Source organism: Pristiophorus japonicus, chromosome 15 (genome assembly GCF_044704955.1).
Source record: "Pristiophorus japonicus isolate sPriJap1 chromosome 15, sPriJap1.hap1, whole genome shotgun sequence".
NCBI classification, from domain to species: Eukaryota; Metazoa; Chordata; class Chondrichthyes; family Pristiophoridae; genus Pristiophorus; species Pristiophorus japonicus.
Genome location: NC_091991.1, coordinates 119,528,008 through 119,541,702, shown reverse-complemented (window position 1 = coordinate 119,541,702; position 13,695 = coordinate 119,528,008). Strand labels below are relative to the sequence as shown.

The 13,695-nt window shown below is 42.8% G+C and overlaps 1 protein-coding gene across 4 annotated transcripts in view; it reads left to right on the top strand.

The window, feature by feature from the left end:
• Positions 1-727: 727 nt before the first annotated feature.
• Positions 728-13,695, top strand: part of alg1 (ALG1 chitobiosyldiphosphodolichol beta-mannosyltransferase) — a 48,018-nt gene continuing 35,050 nt past the window's right edge. For 3 of the 4 annotated variants that reach the window (XR_011596810.1, XM_070900881.1, XM_070900883.1), the window contains exons 1-5: positions 728-884; positions 3,652-3,732; positions 4,071-4,174; positions 4,280-4,428; positions 10,824-10,913. Coding sequence is in view for 3 of the 4 variants with exons in the window: in XM_070900881.1 (XP_070756982.1) it covers positions 821-884; positions 3,652-3,732; positions 4,071-4,174; positions 4,280-4,428; positions 10,824-10,913 (488 nt within the window). In the remaining variant the exon portion in view is untranslated. The remainder of the gene's footprint in view (positions 885-3,651; positions 3,733-4,070; positions 4,175-4,279; positions 4,429-10,823; positions 10,914-13,695) is intronic. The other variant, XM_070900882.1, reaches the window with a different exon arrangement.

Below are 13,695 nucleotides of genomic sequence, written 5' to 3'. Positions count from 1 at the left end.
TGATCACTAGACGTCTCAAAGCGCTTTACAGCCAATGAAGTGTTTTTGGAGTGTAGTCACTGTTGTAATTCGGGAAACGCAGCAGCCAATTTGCGCACAGCAAGCTCCCACAAACAGCAATGACCAGATAATCTGTTTTTGTTAAGTTGGCTTAGGGATAAATATTGGCCAGGACACTGGGGATAATTCCCCTGCTCTTCTTCGAAATAGTGCTGTGGGATCATTTACGTCCACCTGAGAGGGCAGACGGGGGCCTCGGTTTAGCGTCTCATCCGACAGACGGCACGTCCGACAGTGCAGCACTCCCTCAGCACTGCAGTGAGAGTGTCACCCTAGATTGAGGTGCTCATGTCCCTTGGAGTAGGGCTTTGAAGCCACAACCTTCTGACTGAGAGCTACTGGGTGCAAGGTGGAGGGCTCTTACACAGACATAGAGAGATAGAGCCTTGCATTGGTGTCCCCTGCACCCACAACCTCACATGGCAGAGGTGGACACGTGGAGCCCCAGGCTGGGCAGTGGTAACCTACGTGGAGTGAGGGGAGGCCCTGCCCCCTCCGGTGACGTCAGCGCGCGGTGACGTCAGCCGCTCGGGTTGCCATGGCCGGGCTGGGACAGGGGCCGCTCGCCTGGCTCTGTCTGCTGGGCTCGGTGTGGAGCGTGTGCCTGGCCTGGCCGGCCGTGCATGCGCTGCGCTGGGCCGCGCTGCTGCTGTCGGTGTGCGCGGCGCTGGCCGTGTGGCGGCGCGGCCGGCGGTCCGGGGCTGCGGACCCCCGCACCGTGTGTGTGCTGGTTGTGGGGGACCTGGGCCGCAGCCCCCGCATGCTCTACCACACGCTCTCCTTCGCCAGGCACGGCTTCAACGTCACCGCGGTCGGCTATCCGGGTAGGTTCAGTGCTCGGCAGGGAAGTGCAGCTCACTGTGACATTAACATCACATTTATACCAACATAATCAATATATAATCAATAACTTTTATTTATATAGCGCCTTTAACATAGTAAAACATCCCAAGGCGTCACAACAATTGTACAACAAATTAGATATTGACTATTGAGGGAAAGGGAGAAGAGGGGGAGAAGGAAGTGTTAAAGGCTGGGGTCTGAATATATGTAGGTATAAAAGTCAAGAGCAGCTAATTACACAATTATGAGTAGTTAATCTCAGGACGTTAACAATTTGATGCCTTGTGTAGGATATTTTTTGTGTCAATCAAGACCATAATTGTACATTTTATGAATATTTAATTGCATTTTAATTCATTTTAAATGTAATTTTTTAAAGCATTTATTTCATCTGTTTCTGTATTTTTGGGGTATTCCTATTCATATTTTGAATAATATGGCCATAACTGGCTATAAATCAATTGTAGATCATTACAGAAAGTTAAGTTTGGATAAAATGATTCCAAATTTACAGTTGTCTGCAAATCATATGCTAAGACTCTTAACAAAAAAACATATTTACCCTTTTTTGAACCAGCAAAGTTGATTGTCAGCAGTATTGCCTTAAGTTTAATGCCATTCTCTTGTAGTACTGTGTGGAAGAGTAGTGGTACTAATGCTGTGGATATAAATTACTGAGCAAAAGGGACGAACAAGTGAAACAAATTCACTTTTGTTTTAGAAACTGTATAGTATAAAGTGTTTTGCATATCGCTTGTATCAAGGAGAAACACAAGATCCAAAACATAATCCTGTGGTGCTTTACTTTGATGTGTTTGCTTTTACACATCTTCGACCAGTGATTCCCAAACTTTTTTGGTTGAATGACCCGTTTTCAAATCGATTAGTAATCACGGACTCCCCCATCTAAATTATAATACTGTATAATACTCCATAATATGAAAGTGCAGCATGTAAAGAGTGTTTTAATAATGCTTTTAAGAAAACGTATTTATTTACAGATGTCAGTGAGATGGGTGTGCCTGCTTCTTGCGCCAATTCTGGGTACTCTGCAGAAATACATGGCCACTTTTAGTCATTTACTACTGGACAGTTTTAAAAGCTGTCAGCGGGCTGGCCAAGGTGAGTGAGGACATGAGCCCCCATGTACATGCAGGGATGCTGTTGGAAGCATGACTCACTGCCACACTGTCCCACTGGCATGTTGTGCAACAGCTGCACAGTGGGATTGTTTTCAGGCACGTGTCTGAAGGGCCCCGCTGGCGCTCTGATCATGTGTCTGGAGGCTGGCACAGGGTTGCGGCGCCAGGGAGAGAGATCAGCTCGACCGGTAGGGAGCGCTTGTTGCAAAATGAGAGCGAGCTGTGGGCCTCTGTGAGGAGGTGGGCCCAGCCATTGAGAAGAATTTGCAAGAACAGAATCAGTATCTGTTTTATAAAAAGCAGGCTTGAAATTACCTCTGGTTGTGGATACCCTGGAAAGTCTCTACAGACCCCAGTTTGAGAATCACTGATCTACACCATAGTACAGTAACACATTTTTTGGTGGGTGTAATATCGTTCAAGAACCAAGGCAATTAATATAAGTGAGGATACATAACAGATTTGAAACACTTTATTTACCCCCACCCTCAATAGTCTCCCATCCTCTTTCAAAGATATATTATTTTGATTGGAAGTTCCACAGGTGCCAACAACCCTCCGGTATCTTACCCAAGCAGCAATTCTTCACGTGCAAAGTGAAAAGCAAGTATAACGATAATACAATTCAAACATGGAGGGCCATCAGTCGAGCACATTTCTACCCTCACACAACTGTACACATAAAGAATGTTACTGGGTAGCATTCAGACCAGGGAACCATGCCTGATTTTCCTATTGTCTAAGCCAGAAGCATTGAGACCCCATGCAGCTCCTCTACTGACACTCCAGCCACGATAACCACAAATCAGCGAGTATCATTTTACCTTGTGATGGTCATCCCCAGTGTACACTTGTATATGTTACAATGACAGTTTGGGAGAATTTAAAATGAGTATATTGGCTCCCTGTGGACCCAGTGTGTAAATGTGACCTTGCACTGAGCAATATAGGACAAGAAGGTCCAAGCTCTCATTCCAAACCTAATAGTGGGTTAGCCAAATTCAAATGGAATACATTATTAGCCCCAGCACCCCTGGGCTAGAGAGGCAAGAAAAATTGGACACGTGTGCTGTGTTGGTTATTCAGCAACTCCTGCTGGAGAGGGTATGTGAGGACACTGAAGGACAACAGCGTTGAGTTTGACTGATTGCCCGCTGTTCTATCTATAAGCATTTCTACATTGAGTGTTAGTAGCAAACTACTGACCATATCTTCCTCGAATCTTTGCTAGAAGATGCTCAAGCAACGTGTCATCCATTTCCAGAAGCTGCTGCGCTGAGCCCAGACCAAGCTGGTTTCTGCTGTGTGACCAAGTACTCGCCCTAAGCACCTTCACTAAAGTGGCTTTCAGAAAATCCTTAAGATTGGTTCTGTCTGGCATACTGATCTTGTGAAAATATTGAGGGTGCTGCCATAGTGGGCCACCTGCTAGGGTGAATTATCAGGCTTGAAATTGCCTTCGGCCGCAGACCCTCTGGAAAATCTCTACGGACCCCCAGGGGTCTGGGAACCCCAGTTTTGGAAACACCGTCTCAGAGGCTGAATGCTGTCCAAAACATGTATATTTTCAGACTTTTAAAAACTTAATCTGAATTATGTTTTTCAGGTGCAAAACCTCATCAAGATGTTTTAAACAATGATAAGATTAACATTGTCTACCTAACAGAAGTTATGACAGCAATTAAATGTAAGTGTTATTTTTATATCAACTATCCTTGAAAGTCTATTGGGCATTTGTAAACATCTGCGTTTTGTTTATTGACTTGGAAAAGTATCGCCATTCCTGCATCGTCACTGGGTCAAAATCCTGGAACTCCCTCCCTACTTTCAACACACGGACTGCAGTGGTGCAAGAAGGCGGCTCACTACCACCTTCTCAAGGGCAATTGGGGATGGGCAATAAATGCCAGTGATGCTCACATATCATGAATTAATAAAAAAAAATCTGTGTGAAAATACAGGTATTTTACAAACATCTGTAAGCACAAATTATAGATGATTAAGGTTTTTTTTTATATTTTATAGTTGGACCAAAGATTTTTCAGTATGGGGTCAAGATCTTTGTGCAAACTTTGCAAATATGTTATGTCCTCTTAAAGATTGATGCACCTTCATACATGCTCCTACAGGTAAAAAATGTAGTCTTGTTCTATTTTTTGTTCTCTGTCCACTGAACTACTTGAATAAAGTCGTAAGATAAATTTTATTTGCTTTACTTTCACAATTCCAAACAGAATCCACCAGGCCTCCCTGCTATAGCAGCTACGTGGGCAGTATGTTTGCTGAGAGGAAGTAAATTTATTATTGACTGGCACAATTATGGTTACACCATTATGAGCCTGACACATGGAGATCATCACCCTATTGTGCTGATTGCCAAATGGTTAGTACCGAATGGTTTTCAGTATGCAGTTCACTTATTCTATATTTAATTCTGATATAAATGATCTTATTTTAGATATTTTACATCTAGTTATTTCTGAAGAATCAGTAAGTTTAAAATATTTGGATAAAAATTTTGATTGCAAACTGGTGAACTTTATTTTCTTCGACCCCAAAATTTAAATCTCACTCTTTAATTCAAAGAAAGCCGATCTGAATGTTCCAAATTAACTCAGTCACAAATAATCATAGAATCATACAGCACAGAAGAAGGTTATTCGGCCCATCGTGTTTGTGCGGGCTCTTTGATAGAGCTATCTAGTTAGTCCCATTCCCCTGCACTTTCCTCATAGCCCTGCAAATTTCCCCTTTCCAAGTATATATCTAATTATCTTCTGAAAGTTACTATTAAATCTCCTTTTAGGCAGAGCATTTCCGATCATAATGACTCGCCGCATTTAAAAAAAACTCTGCATTTCCCCCCTGGTATTTTTTGCTAATTATCTTAAATTTCTGTCCTCTGGTTACCGTCCCTCCTGCCAGTGGAAACAGTTTCTCTCTCTCTATTCTGTTCAAATCTCTCATTATTTACAACACCTCTATTAAATCTCCCCTTCTCCTTCTCTGCTCCATTGTGAACAATCCCAGCTTCTCTCGTCTCCACACAACTGAAGTCCCTCAGCCCTGGTACGATTTCTGGTAAATCTCTACACCCTCTCCAAGGCATTGACCTACTTCCTAAAGTGTGGTGCCCAGCAATGTTTCCCCTGATATTTTGGGGGGCTGCGTAGCCCATTCACAGTTTTGCACATTAACATTGAAGAAGCTGGTCCCGGGCTGCGCAGACCTGGAAAACTGCTGGGCGGCTGCACAGCTTATAGGGAATGTTGCTGCCCACCATTTGACACGAGACTCTAGCTGCAGCCTATCCAGTTTATAAAGGTTCACCATAACGTCTTGCATTTGTTCTTTGTTTCTACTTATACAGCAAAGGATCCCATGTGCTCTTTAACAGCTTTATCAACTTGGTCCAGCCACCTTCAGATATTTGGGATGTGAACCCCCAGATCTCTGTCCCTGCCCCTGCCTTTAATAGTTACCATTTAATGTAATAGCATAATGATTGAAGTGTATTCTTCTGGGTTGAATTTTTACATATTTAGCACTGCATTAACATTTTTCACCTCAATAAAACAAATGATCATTTTTTTATTCAATTAATATAAATGGTTTTGAATTCTGGGATACTTAAAAAAAAAAAATCAGTATGTTGATCACCCATGTTGTCGGGCACAAGGAGTTATGTCCAAATCTAGAGGTCCAAGAGGATTGGAAAACCACAAATGTAACGCCCCTATTTAAGTAAGGAGGGAGACAGAAAGCAGGAGACTATAGACCAGTTAACCTAACATCTGTCGTTGAGAAATTGCTGGAGTCCATTATTAAGGAAGTAATAGCTGGACATTTAGAAAATCATAATACACATCAAGCAGAGTCAGCATGGTTTTCTGAAAGCGAAATCATGTTTGACAAATTTGCTGTAGTTCTTTGAGGGCACAAAGGCATTCGATAAAGTGCCACTTAAAAGGTTATTGCACAAGATAAGAGCTCATGGGGTTGGGAGCAATATGGATAGAGGATTGGCTAACTAACAGAAAAGAGAGGGTTGGGATAAATGAGTTATTTTCAGGTTGGCAAACTTCAACTAGTGGGGTGCCACATGGATCAGTGATGGAGCCTCAACTATTTACAATCTATGTTAATGACTTGGATGAAGGGACCAAATGTAGGAGCCAAATTTGCTGATTATACAAAGATAGGTGGGAAAGCAAGTTATGAGTAGGATGCAACAATTCTGCAAAGGGATATAGACAGGCTAAGTGAGTGGGCACAGATTTGGCAGATGGGGTACAATGTGGGAAAATGTGAGGTTATCCACTTTGGTAGGAAAAATAAAAAAGCAAATTATTATTTAAATGGAGAGCGATTGCTAAATGCTGCAGTACAGAGAGATCTGGAGGTCATAAGAACATAAGAATTAGGAACAGGAGTAGGACATCTAGCCCCTCGAGCCTGCTCTGCCATTCAACAAGATCATGGCTGATCTGGCCGTGGACTCAGCTCCACATATCTGCCCGCTCCCCATAACCCTTAATTCCCTTATTGGTTAAAAATCTATCTCTCTGTGATTTGAATACATTCAAAGAGCTAGCCTCAACTGCTTCCTTGGGCAGAGAATTCCACAGATTCACAACCCTCTGGGAGAAGAAATTCCTTCTCAATTCGGTTTTAAATTGGCTCCCCCGTATTTTGAGGCTGTGCCCCCTAGTTCTTGTCACCCCGACCAGTGGAAACAACCTCTCTGCCTCTATCTTGTCTATCCATTTCATTATTTTAAATGTTTCTATGAGATCACCCCTCATCCTTCTGAACTCCGAGTAAAGACCCAGTCTACTCAATCTATCATCATAAGGTAACACCCTCATCTCCGGTATCAGTCTAGTGAATCGTCTCTGTACCCCCTCCAAAGCTAGTATATCCTTCCTTAAGTAAGGTGACCAAAACTGCACGCAGTACTCCAGGTAGGGCCTCACCAATACCCTGTACAGTTGCAGCAGGACCTCCCTGCTTTTGTACTCCATCCCTCTCGCAATGAAGGCCAACATTCCATTCGCCTTCCTGATTACCTGCTGCACCTGCAAACTAACTTTTTGGGATTCATGCCCCCGGTTCACAACTTGAGCCGCCTCGGGGAAATCCCCTCCGTGCCTTTCAGTTCCGCGCGGAGGGGTTTCCTGTACGGGCTGCTCCTGCACACCCTCAACTTTGCCATCCTCGCCGGCCGTCCGGACACGCCATGGCGTACCATCTTGCCGTCCGGAGGAGGCGGGGGTCCCCGATGGAGGGCACTCTACGCAGGGGTCCTCCCACTATTCATCGGGGACTTGGCCTGGAGGGTGGTGCACGGAGCAGTGCCGTGCAATAAATTTTTAAGCCGGTTCACGGACTCCCAGGCCGCCTGCAATTTCTGCGGTCTGGAGGAGTCCGTGTTCCATGTTTTTATTGAGTGCACGAGGTTGCAGCCCCTGTTCCATTACTTGAAGGGGCTGCTCCTGAAATTCTGGCTGCACTTCAGTCCCACTCTCCTGATCTTTGGGCACCCTGTGCGGAGGGGAGCGGGTAGGTCCGAAGGCCTCCTCGTAGGACTGCTCCTGGGCACGGCCAAGGGTGCCATCAGCCGGTCCAGGCAGCGGGCGGTCGAGGGGGTCGTTCAACCTGACTGCCTGCCTCTCTTCCGCTCTTACATCCGGTCCAGGGTGTCCTTGGAGATGGAGCACGCGGTGTCCACCGGTACGCTCGCGGCCTTCCGCGAGAGGTGGGCACCGGAGGGACTGGAGTGCATCATCACGCCCGGCAACCAAATTTTAATTTGATTTTACGTTTTAAAGTTTAATTTGTTTTAATTGCCGGTGCTTTTAGTGTCCCCCTCTCCTTTTATAGGGGGCACTGGAAAAAGGAAAAATTTGATTTTAGTGCCCAAAAAAAAACCACAAAAAACCCCCCCCCCCAAAAAAAAAAGGGCCTTGTAAATGTCTTGTGTGTGTCATCCAGGTCGGGTGGCACGGATACATGTTTTATGTTTTCGCAGGTAAACTCAAAAGAGTTTCATGCCCCCGGTTCCAAAAAGAGTTTCATGCCCCCGGTCCCTCTGCACCGCAGCATGTTGTAATTTCTCCCCATTCAAATAATATTCCCTTTTACTGTTTTTTTTTCAAGGTGGATGACCTCACATTTTCCGACATTGTATTCCATCTGCCAAACCTTAGCCCATTCGCTTAACCTATCTAAATCTCTTTGCAGCCTCTCTGTGTCCTCTACACAACCCGCTTTCCCACTAATCTTTGTGTCATCTGCAAATTTTGTTACATTACTCTCTGTCCCCTCTTCCAGGTCGTCTATGTATATTGTGAACAGTTGTGGTCCCAGCACCGATCCCTGTGGCACACCACTAACCACAGATTTCCAACCCGAAAAGGACCCATTTATCCCGACTCTCTGCTTTCTGTTCACCAGCCAATTCTCTATCCATGCTAATACATTTCCTCTGACTCCGCATACCTTTATCTTCTGCAGTAACCCTTTCTGTGGCACCTTATCGAAGGCCTTTTGGAAATCTAAATACACCACATCCATCGGTACACCTATCCACCATGCTCGTTATAGCCTCAAAGAATTCCAGTAAATTAGTTAAACATGATTTCCCCTTCATGAATCCATGTTGCGTCTGCTTGATTGCACTATTCCTATCGAGATGTCCCGCTAGAGATCCTTGTACATGAAACACAAAACATTAGCATGAGGGTACAGCAAGTAATCAGGAAGGCAAATGGAATGTTGGCCTTTATTGCAAGGGGGATGGAGTATAAAAGCAGAGAAGTCCTGCTACAACTGTACAGGGTATTGGTGAGACCACACCTGGAGTCCTGCATACAGTTTTGGTTTCCTTATTTAAGGAGGGATATACTTGCATTGGAGGCAGTTCAGAGAAGGTTCACGAGATTAATTTCTGAGATGAGGGGGTTGACTTATGAAGAAAGGTTGAGCAGGTTGGGCCTATACTCATTGGAGTTTAGAAGAATGAGAGGCGATCTTATTGAAATGTATAAGATTCTGAGGGGGCTTGACAGGGTAGATGCTGAGAGGATGTTTCTCCTCATGGCGGAATCTTGAATTGGGGGCATAGTACCAGAATAAGGGGTCACCCATTTAAAACGGCAGTGCTGAGGGTTGTGAATTTTTGGAATTCTCTACCCCAGAGAGCTGTGGAGGCTGTCATTGAATATATTTACAGCAGAGATGGACAGATTTTTGAACGATAAAGGAGTCAAGTGTTATGGGGAGCGGGCAGGGAAGTGGAGTTGAGGCCAAGATCAGATCAGCCATGATCTTATTGAATGGCGGAGCAGGCTTGTGGGGCCAATTGGCCTACTTCTGCTCCTATTTCTTATGTTATTAATTTGGGGCTACAGGGCAGCATTTCAAAATTTGCAGGTGACACGAAATTTGGAAGTGTAGTAAACACAGGAAGATAGTGATAGACTTCTGGGAGGTCATAGACTGGTGGAAAAGCGAACACATGGCAGATGACATTCAATGCAGAGAAGTGTGAGGTGATGTATTTTGGTAGGAAGAATGAGAAGAGACAATGCAAGCTAAATGGTACAATTTTAAAGGGGCTGCAAGAACGGAGAAAGCTGGGGTGTTTGTACACAAATCTTTGAAGGTGGCAGGACAGGTTAACAAATCAGTTAATAAAGCAGATGGAATAGAGGCATAGAGTACAAAAATTGGGATGTTATGCTAAACCTATATAAAACACTAGTTCGACCCCAGCTGATGTATTGTGTCCAATTCTGGGCACCACACTTGGGAAGGTTGTGTAGGCTTTGGCGAGATTGCAGAAGAGATTTACTAGAATGGTTCTGGGTAGCGGAGGGTGGATAGACTTGACAAGCTAGTGTTGTTCCTTCAACCGAGAAGATTTGATAGAGGTGTTTAAAATCATGAAGGATTGAGACAGAGTAAATAAAGAGAAATTGTTTCCAGTGGCTGGTCAAAAGCCAACGAGCACCGATTTAAGATGATTGGCAAAAGAACCAGAGGCGACACAAGGACATTTTTTTTTTACCTGGGAGGTTAGGATTTGGAATGCACTGCCTGATGAGTGGTGGAAACATTCAATAGTAGCTTTCAAAAGAGAATTGGATAAATACTTGGAGGAGAAAACATTGCAGGGAAATGGGGAAAGAGCAGGAGTAACTGGATTGCCCTTCAATAGAGCCGGTACCGACTCGATGGGCCGAATGGCCTCCTTTTGTTATGTACCATTCTGTGATTCTATCTTTTATGAAACCCGCAAAACTAGGATCTCAACAAAGTGGCAGTCTGTTGCTTTGAAGAGGCATATCGTGCTCCGGTGTCCCCCTGTGGCCAGGAAGACTGAAAATATTTAACCATATAAAATGACAGCGATTGGGTCACACTAGGTGTTATACATCATGAGAGGGAAGCTGTAATACTTTTAAACATTGAAGACCCCCATCATAGTGCCATCAGCAGATGTTGCAGGTAAATGTGACACTTTTATAATGAGATTTTCCATCAGAGGAGGTTGCCATAGGAGTTTTTAATATCACCGATCCCCTCCACAAATTCAATTTAATATACTATAGATTTATTAAAATAAAATGGAAATTTATAGTTTTATATTTTATATATGCTATCTGGGGGAAAAAAACATTTTTTGAAAGTTAAAAGGCAATAAATGCAATCCTTATAGTTGCATAATTTGTGATAAATGTTTGCTTTGATTTAATTGATTTTTTTTTAAATTAGGTATGAACGTTTTTTTGGAAAGCTCTCTGATTCAAATTTGTGTGTCACTGAAGCTATGAAAGAGGATTTGAGAGTGAACTGGAATATCAAGTGAGCATGCATACTGATTTGTCCTGACACGTGCATTGTATTTAATGTATACTTTATCATTATGGATGGAAACCCTAGCCTAATGAACAGAATCTCTTCAAGCATATTCTGCACTGTTGTGTTTTGTGAGTAAACCCAGCTTGTAACCTTTTGTTTTTACTGATTAGCATCAATGGGAACCCATGACTTAGTCTTCCTATAGTACATTTGGGATAGGTTGGTTTCATCCTGGAATGCTTGTGTTCTGAGGCTATGTTGCATAACGTGGACGTTTCTGGCTAATACACTGATTTTTATGGAAAGTTGCCTGGCACATCATCCTACTTGTGGCATAGTGTACAGTATGAAGAAGCAGCAATTGTAACAACATAGCGATGAAAAAAAATCACGGTAAATGTTTTATTTATACACACCACATGGTTCAGAGTTACTGAAAGATACAGAGTAAGCACAAAACAAATACGATAGAAATTGTGTTGAAACTCACAGTATTTCTTTATCTGGAGAACTTGATAATTGCAAGTTTATATGTGCCACAGCTTTGATACCTATTACTGTCCATTTATTTCAGTTCTCTCAATTGATCTTTAAGATTTTTATACCTATGGGAAGAGGTAAATGTGTTTTCATTCGGCTTCCAAATTCCTTCTCTGTAATGAAACATTGGTTAGATTCCTTCAACACTGCAATGTGTCTTAACCCAATGCAGGATCATTTCTGCCTCATTAATTTAGCCTTTACAGAAAAATAGTATATTGTTTCTCACAGGGGAGAGCCAGCTGTCCCTTTGATAAAGTTGCCCACTTGTTCCAACAATGTGTTGCATACAAAACTTTCCTAGGCCATGCCCCAAGTTCTTTTTCTCCTGTTGTTGGCTGCTGATAACTTTCTTGTTTCCACATCAGAAAAAAAAATTGCGATCATCTTATCCTAGTATCAATTTGTGTACATTTTCGATTACTGCCTCCATTCAGAGAGTTATAAACATGAAGAATTTTAGAAAACTGGTTATCTTCTTTGAATGGAATCAAACTTCTAGTGTGAAAGTCCCTCCCAGCCTCATTTATTTTTCTAACTTTCTGTGGCTTGGAGGTCCTCTTCTGTTTTACATTATGATGTTTTAGTGCTATTGCTGTTACTTGTAAATTTAATCTGCCATGTGCCTGCACATGATTTGAGTTCTTTTAAGTAACTGAGGGGGTTGATGAGCAGTTGATGTTGTGTATATGGATTTTTAAAAGGCATTTGATAAGGTACCACATAATAGACTTGTTAGCAAAATTGAAACTCGTGGGATTAAAGGGGCAGTGGCCGTGTGGATACAAAATTGGCTAAGGGACAGAAAGCCGAGAGTAGTGGTGAACGGTTATTTGTCAGATTGGAGGGAGGTATACAATGGTGGCCCCCAGGGACCACTGCTCTTTTTGATGTATCGTGTGGGTATAAAGCGCATAATTTCAAAGTCTGCAGATGGCACAAAACTCAAAAACTCGGAAACAATGAGCAGGATAGTATCAGACTTCAGGAGGGCATAGACAGGCTGGTGAAATGGGCAGGCACATGGCAGATGAAATTTAATGCAGAAAAGTGTAAAGTGATACATTTTGGAAGGAAGAATGAGGAGAGACAATATAAATAAAATGGTACAATTTTAAAGTGGGTGCAGGAACAGCAAGATTTGGGGGTTCATGCACGCATGTCTTTGAAGGTAGCAGGGCAAGTTGATATTGCTGTTAAAAACATACGGATCCTTGGCTTTATAAATAGAGACATAGAGTACAAATTCAAAGAAGTTATGGTCAGCTTTTATAAATAACTGGTTAGGCCTCAGATGGAGTATTTTACCAATCCTGGAGGCACCACACTTTAGGAAGGATGTTAAGGCCTTCGAGGGTACTGAGGAGATTTACTAGAATGTTACCAGGGATGGGGGACTTCAGTTATGTGGCGAGACTATAGAAATTGGAATTATTCTCCTTGGAGCAGAAAAGATTAACAGGAGATTTAATGGTCCCAAATTTCCCCAGGAGTTGCTCTTTTTTTTGGAACAACTTGATTTTCCTGGAGTATCTTAAAAATTCCCATTCTGCGCATTTAATTTGCGCCAGTGTAAGTGAGTTAGTTAGGATTTTTTTTAGTTTTGTTTTTTTATCAAAAGGGGTTGTTACCAGCCACCTACACCTGAGTTGGCCATTTAAGCCAGTTTGGACAGCTAATAGTTGCTCCAAACCAACTTAGGCCAGCGTATGTGGCCCGCACAGAAAACCCTTGCGGAGAGTTAAGAAATCAGCACAGGTAACCAGAGATGGGGGGGGGGGAGAGAAGGGAAGTGAGAGAACCTTGCAAAGCATTAAACACCTTCACAACAACATTCAAGAAGCATAAAAACCACCAATAATAAATAAAAAATAAAAAAACTTAAGTTACCAAGGGCTCGAGGCTGGACCAAACAACGTACATTAGTTCACACAGATTGGCTATCCTCTCAACATTAAATGAAAACTATCTTTTATAGTCTAAAATGCTTTTGTCCATTTCAACATATTGACACCCAAAATCTAGTTAAACGTTGGATTGACCCGAGAGTTTCTCACTGAAATTAAGCAGCATTGATGCCAGCATGTCTTTGGACTAGCTATGCTGTCCATCTCTGGATAGCATATTAACGTTTCAGATTACCACTAGCCTCGCTCTATGCTCTTAGCTTATTGTTACGAAAATTCAGCATTTAATATTACAGAAATATGTTTAACTGCATCAGAACTAGACTTTTCTTTAAAGA